This window comes from Sinocyclocheilus grahami, unplaced genomic scaffold, assembly GCF_001515645.1.
Source record: "Sinocyclocheilus grahami isolate Dianchi unplaced genomic scaffold, SAMN03320097.WGS_v1.1 scaffold843.1, whole genome shotgun sequence".
NCBI lineage: Eukaryota > Metazoa > Chordata > Actinopteri > Cypriniformes > Cyprinidae > Sinocyclocheilus > Sinocyclocheilus grahami.
Window position 1 is genome coordinate 341824 of NW_015506022.1, and position 7748 is coordinate 349571.

Genomic DNA, 7748 nt, shown 5'->3' on the forward strand with positions numbered 1-7748 from the left:
TGTTCATTTGATTACCAGAAAATACACAACACAGAGTTTGTGAATTTAAAAAAAAATTATTATTATTTATTCATTTTTAGATGTTAGGTTTAGATTTTAGATGTTTATAAATCTGCCCCTGTTGGTTTGGCAGTAGCTTGCTTGCCCTACACAGTTACCTTGTTTTAATTTCTTAATTCAAGTTATATATATTTTGTTCTATTTGTCATTTAAGTTATTTATAATAAGTGAAGTGAAGTTTACTGTTAAGTGCACTGATGTCAGACTCATTTTGAATAATAAAGTTTATTGTTAAATTGTTAAATACCCTGCCTCCACTACATAGGCTTATGTTTGTCACATCATTATAAGTGTTTCGCAAAAAATGTGTTTGTGTATATATATTCTGTTTATGTAGGCTATATACTGTATTCTATATACAGTACCAGTCAAAAGTTTGGACACATGAATGGGAAGTGTGTCCATTTTGAACATTAAAGCATGTCAACATATTCTGTTACACCAAATACACAAAATAATGATCTTTAAAAAAGCATCATATGACCCCTTTAAACTGCTGGTCTTTAAAATAAATCTACATTTGAAAACACCAAATAGTTATGAAATAGCCTATGACAAGTACAGGGAGTCTCTATTGCCCCCACTCACCCATGCACGATAATATCATCTATCGGCGATCACACAGACTGGCGATATGACAATTTGAAAAATGACCATATCGCCCAACACTACTGTACTATAATATAGCCTACACAAAGAATATCGGCCGATATATCGGTATCTGTCTTTTTTTACTACCTAATATGGGTATCGGCATCGGCCCCCAGAAAGCCCAAATCGGTCGGGCTCTAGCCAGAATCATTCATGCTGACCTCCGTAATGCATGATTAAACTAGTTACTGGATCTGCATTACCAAATTCATTTATTTTCACTTATGACATCCACACCAATTTAACACTGATCTGGTAATTGTTATCAAATACGATTTTGCCATCTTAAATTTGTGAAATTATTGTACCTGATTTATTCCTTAACCATTTCAGTTACCAGCAAACAGATCTTCAGTATCTAACCACACAGATCACGGTTCAAGAGACAGGAGTCGGTCCCCATTGTCTCATCAAACAGGCAGGGACAATCACTCCTTTAGAGTGACCGAGCAGAGACCTAAAACCAAAGCCCCCAGCCCATCAAGACACAGAGACCGCAATCAAAGACAATACACTAATTACAGCAAGTATGATATGTTCACGAGTTGATCAATTAATCTACCACATATAGCAAGCATGAATGTTTTATTCTTATCTATATCAATTACTCTGAACATGAGTTTCTTATTTAAAAACTTTGGCATGAATACATTTCATTAGTTTGTTTTACTGTAGAAGACATTCAGTTTTGTGAAATGCATAGTACATAGAATGTAACTACATTTCCCCCCTCTCTCAGGCACCTCTCAGCTGAAGAGTTGGAAAAGAAGAGAAAGGAAATGATGGATTTTGCCTGTGAAAGAAAAGTGGAAAGGCAAAATAATGTGCAGAGGTACAAGCAACAAGAGGAACAGGAGAAAGCCAGAGACAATGCCAAACAGGACCGTCATGCTGGCTTCATACAGTCAGTATTTAAATTACTGAAACCTGAATTGACCTAAAATAAATGTGCACTAAGTTCTGCTGGAAATTATGTTCTTGTGTTTGGTCAGCCATAAAATGATTTGGATAATAATAAGTTGTTCACTAATTAATTTGTAAATCTGTTTACAGTGACATGAAACTAGAGAGTGCTGCCACCTCCTCTCTGGAAGACCGTGTGAAGAGAAACATTCACTCTATTCAGAGGACCCCTGCTGCTCTGGAGAAGAACTTCATGAGAAGATGAGACCATAAAGAACATGGAAACTTTTACCTCTGTATTTTGTTTTAAGATTTGTAATTTTTAATTAACATTATGATGCCAGATCATGGTTGTAAATAAAATGTACAAATGACACTTGTTCTCCTTATGGGCTTTGTCTTAACCAACTGACCAACCTGTTCCAGTCATCAGTACTGATATATCTGTAAACTCTGCGCGCACACACACACACACACACACACACAAAAGAAAAACTTCAGGGATTATTTATTCCATTCCAGTTAGTGTGAAACTGGTTCAGTTTGTCTCAGTTGTTTAACATTTTATGTTAAAAGTGGAAAAAGTTGGTCAAAAACATACATTTGCACACAAACTGACCACCAACCGCAACTTTCAGGCGCCATTTTTATAAATTTTTTTGCTAAGCTGTCACAGAGTAGAACGCACAGGATTGTGGGATATCAAAGGCAGCTAAGGATACATCTACGCTGCCTTCAAAAATCCATCAGATGAAGGTATCTCAGGAAACGGGAATTGAAGCTAACACTGGGTTCGGACATGCCTGATGCCTTCCTTGGAATGCATTCTCCGAAGGCAGCATTTTTCAACTTTCGGGCACGGCAAAAAACTCTAATCGTCCAATAGGGGGGCACTACAGTGATCAAAAACGTCGAAATCATGAAATCATATGTTAGATTTCCTCTAACTTTGGCTCAAGAAGTACTGTAGTCCAGGTGATACGTGAAAATAATGTTCACTTTTTCATAAAAGCATGAAACTTGGTACACTTGTATAGTTTGCAGCCCTAAACATTTTCAGAAATTGAGCCATTGCAAAAACACCTCGTGGTTGCCATGGCGACCATTTTACTTAACGCCATAACCAAATTATGTATTTCGTGTCATATCTCCTGAACCAAACATAACACAGAAAAGGTGATGTCTACCCCTATGTTTTGATGGTCAAGGATTCCAATGATACCATATACAGCAACTATTCAGATGAAGAGTTAATGGTGAAATCAGCAATGTGAGAAGGAAATCACAGTATCTGCGTATCACAGAGCATTTACAATAGTCCATATTATAGATATGAATTTTTTCTTTCTTTAATCATTAACTAATATTTTATTCAATAATACATTAAAAGATTGGGTTACACTTTATTTTAAGGTGTCCTTGTTACAGTGTAAAATACTGAGTAATATTAATTAACTACATGTAGGCTACTTACTATATGCTTAGGGTTAGGATTGGGGTTTGGTTTAGGGTTACTTGCATGTAATTATGCATAATTTATTGTTAATATAATATTAAGTACATGTAACGTGTAACAAGGACACCTTAAAATAAAGTGTTACCAAAGATTGTTTTCAAGAGTACTATCATATATTTAAAAAAAAAATAAAAAATGTGAAGTGAAGTGACATGTGGCCAAGTATGGTGACCCATACTCGGAATTAGTGCTCTGCATTTACCCATCCAAAGTGCGCACACACACCGTGAACACACACCCGGAGCAGTGGGCAGCCATTTATGCTGCGGCGCCCGGGGAGCAGTTGGGGGTTCGGTGCCTTGCTCAAGGGCACCTCAGTCGTGGTATTGAAGGTGGGAGAGAGCGCTGTACATTCACTCCCCCCACCTACAATCCCTGCCGGTACGAGACTCAAACCCACAACCTTTTGGGTTATGAGTCCGACTCTAACCATTAGGCCACGACTTCCCCCTATTTCAGAGATATAAAATAAAAATCATCTCAGGTAAGTGTATTTTTCCTTACCTCTCAGGCAGAGTCAGGTAGGCGGTAGCGTGTTTCCCATACATACTTGTTCTCTCAACAATGCTCTCAATTGTTGTCAAATGAAATCTCAGAAGATGCAGAATGAAATTTCAATCATATTTCATGTAAACTTAATTTACAATCACTCTCTGGGGCCAGAGCAGGTGAATCGCTAATATTTTATGTAATGGGTGGAATAATATTTATGTGTAGGGTGTGGTGCGGGCCGGATGGTGACAAGCAGAGGCGGGTTGCGATTCCAATAACCAAGACTATTTCGACTCGGTCCAGTACACGCTGAGCAATGTAGCCAATCATGCTGCCACTGATTGACAGCTGTAGTGATTATATTAAAGGGAGTGCTATTTGCTTGTTTTCTGTATTTAATCTATTCACAATTTGAATAAAAGTTTTAATAAATGAGTTTTGTCTACCTCATGTAGGAGATTTAATGCAGGTGCGGTTTGGGTCGGGTATGGGATTAAATTAGTGTTGCTGTCAGATAACGTTTCGGGTGTTCTGTTAATTGCTGCGACTGTGGGAAGATCATTTCACCAGTCAGGAAAAGTGAACGAAAAGGCCTCTCTGTGATGTTACCACAAGGCATCGCTAATATCGCTCGCTTCTTAGCACGGGACAGATACATATTTTGCTGCTGACCAAAAAGTTGGAACAACAAATGACTAGACCAGTGGTTCCCAAACCTGTCCTGGAAGCCCCCCTGCCCTGCACCTTTTGTATGTCTCCCTTATCTAACACACCTGATTACACTCATCAGCTCGTTAGTAGAGACTGCAATAACTAAATTGGGTGTCTGATTAGGGATACATACAAAATGTGCAGGGCAGGGGGTCCTCCAGGACAGGTTTGGGAACCACTGGACTAGACCTATAGAACTCCCGCTAAAAGTTTTGAAAACTCCGCCTACTTTGCTCTGGCCAGTTTAGCGCAAATCGCTTTGTATCTGAAGGGCTGCGCTGAACCCAGCGGCCAGCGCAGCGCTTTCCGCGTCCTGTGTGAAAGGTCCTTTCCTCGTCGGCTTTTCCCACGTTTTCACAGCAGCTTTATCAAGAACAGACTTGCTCTGCGGTGAGTGATGCAGGCCAAAGAGCCAGGCAGGAGGAGGAGAGGAGAGTAGTTGAATCTGTAAAGTGCTTGATAGGGACTCGCAGCGGAGGCAGGCATCTAACCTATCCTAATGTGTGTGCGCGCCATGAGTGTAGAATACGTAAACCATAGATTGTATAAAAACAGACGTAAACACTTTTTAATAAAACGTGAATTCGTCGCCCGCGCTTTTTTGGCCAAATCAAGTCAAGTGTGTTCATAGAGGTTTCCATGGGCCAATGCGAATAAATCTAGATTCAAAAAGACACGATATTGTCAACAGTATTGAACAGTGATTTGAACAATGTTTTTTTTTTTTAAGTCGCTTCTCACCAAGCCTGCATTTATTTGATCCAAAATACAGCAAAGGCAGTAATATTGTAAAATGTTTTTACTATTTAAAATAACTGCTTTCTATTTAAATATATATTAAAATGTAATTTATTTCTGTGATCAAAGCTGAATTTTCAGCATCGTTACTCCAGTCTTCACATGATGGCACATGATCCTTCAGAAATCATTCTAATATGCTGATTTGTTGTTCAAGAAACATTTATTGTTATTATTATCAAAATGAAAACAGTTGAGTACATTTTTTCGGGATTCTTTGATGAATAGAAAGATCCAAAGATCAGCATTTATCTGAAATAAAAAGCTTTTGTAACATTATACACTATTCCATTAAAAAGCTTGGAATCAGTAGATTTTGTATTTTTTGGGGGGGGAAAGAAATTTTGCTGTATTTTGGATCAAATAAATGCAGGCTTGGTGAGCAGAAGAGACTTCTTTAAAAAGCATAAAACATTTTACTGTTCAAAAACTTTTGACTGGTAGTGTATATCATATATGTGACCCTGGACCACAAAACCAATCAAGCAATTTGACTTTGAAAATTGATTTTTGGCATAAAAGAAAAATCGACAATTTTGACCCATACAGTGTATTGTTGGCTATTGCTACAAATATACCCCAGTGACTTAAGACTGCTTTTATGCTCTAGGGTCACATATAATAAATGGTGGTGGGCCGCCTGGGCCGATTTTTTGTCCCAGTCCAGCCTGAACTATGACATGAAAATTGGTCCGAAGCCCAGCCCGAGGGGCGTAAAAAAGTCGAAATGCAGGGCTCTAGTTCGGCTACATCAGAAATGAGTTTCTCAGTTATGAGGAGAATAAGAAACTGCTCTGATCTAGCACACATAGAACAATTTGACTGAAAATTGATCAGAAGAGATGAAAGAAAAATAGTGGTCATCTACGCAATTCTGAAAAAGAGGCGGCTTTTTTTACTCTTTGTACAGCAGTTCTTGCTCATTCTAAATGTATTTTTAATGTAGAATATGTGTTACATAAATACTTTTGAAATGTAGAACATATAAAAAAGTGCTCGTGGCTCGTCTGCCAGTGGGTGCCCCCCAACGCATAAAAGTGAAACTTTGCCTATGGCGTCCCTGGCATGAAAATGATCGCTGCGACATGCTGGCGGAGTGAACGAGGCTTGAGAGAGTTGTGAGTGAGGGCGCGGGCGCAGATTTTCTGGATCTGGCAGTGTTGCTATTTTAAGTATTTTTGGACTTGTGTTTTCCACTTAATTTAACACTTTAGAAAGTGAATAAAGTAGGAAGTTGCAGTTTAGAGTCAGCGATATCTTTATCTTATCTTATTTGCAAAAGATTGGAAATAATTTTGGTTTAGTTTTAGTTTTTTCTTTGTTTTAGTATCAGTATCTGGCAACACTGCATCGCCGGCACTTAAACTGAAAGCAAAAAAAAAAAGTTTTTGCTGACAGGGGACGACATTCGGGAAGGGAAACGCAAAAATTATCATGATATTATCTGTCATAAATGTTATCAACGCTGTCAAAAACAGTAGCATTTAACACTAGTACACACAGATCTGTAGAACAAGCAGGTTACAGAATGAAATGAAATGTGCAAAAACTAGCCATGAAGAAGTCTATGCTATGTCATCCAGTATAGTTACATTTTCACAAATCATGCTATAAACTTTCATAAGAGCACTAGACAAAGTTATTGTAGTTGTGTATTGTTGCAATAAACAACTGATAAAATTAACCACCCTTAAATATAGTAAAATTTTGATGCAATAATTAGGGTATGATTTAAAAAATAATAATCCCTCTAAAACAGAGAAAACATCTTTCACAAACATATACATGTCTGTCTCCTTTAAAGTGTTTATAGTGTATATAATGAGTTGTATTTGTAGGGGTTGTTATAACACAATTCTTTAACACCAACCCCCATCATCCACCCCAGTGTTATTACCTAGTTATTGTAATTACTATAATAAGTACATAGTATATACATGAGTAACAGGACTGTAAAATAAAGTGCTACCATGATGATATATTTGCAAAAGACATGGTATTACCATGTAAATATCCAAAACAGCATGGAATTACCATGGTAAATGTAAAAAGTACATGAATATATATATATATATATATATATATAATTGCAAAATATTTGTCAAAAATTATATTACTATTGTGCACATCCCCAAAACATGGTATTATCATGGTGAATGTCCAAAAACAGCATGGTATTTCCATGGTGAATATTTTAAAGCAGCATAGTATCACCATGGTAACATTTGCAAAAACATCCTCTATAAGTGTAACATGTTACCAGGCCATTGGTAAGAGCCTGGCATGTTTTGTGTGCAGTGTTTTAGTCAGTGTGTCTGTGCTGTGTGAGGAGCCGTTAGGTTATGATGGGTCACAGACAGCCATTACCCACACAGCCCAGTGAGAGTCTGTCCAAACCACTGCTCTCAATCAATCTCTGTGTGTGCGTGGAGCGAGTCAGACGCAGCAGGAATAGAGACATCTGCAGAAATACATCTGCCATAATCACTCCCACTCTGTGGTCTGACGCCCGGTACTTACAGCGGCTGTCGTCGGCTTCCCCCTTCTCATCCATCTTTTCTCCTCCTTCATTGACCACACAGGAATCCCTCACTTCACAAAAACCAAAAACCTGAGA

General features: G+C 38.0%; 1 protein-coding gene across 1 annotated transcript in view; it reads left to right on the forward strand.

Moving 5' to 3' along the window:
• Window positions 1-2065, forward strand: part of LOC107562839 (pre-mRNA-splicing factor CWC25 homolog) — an 8926-nt gene extending 6861 nt beyond the window's left edge. The window contains exons 7-9 of the mRNA XM_016247582.1: window positions 1045-1238; window positions 1451-1615; window positions 1765-2065. Coding sequence (XP_016103068.1) covers window positions 1045-1238; window positions 1451-1615; window positions 1765-1879 — 474 coding nt within the window. The 3' untranslated portion in view covers window positions 1880-2065. The remainder of the gene's footprint in view (window positions 1-1044; window positions 1239-1450; window positions 1616-1764) is intronic.
• Window positions 2066-7748: the final 5683 nt, after the last annotated feature.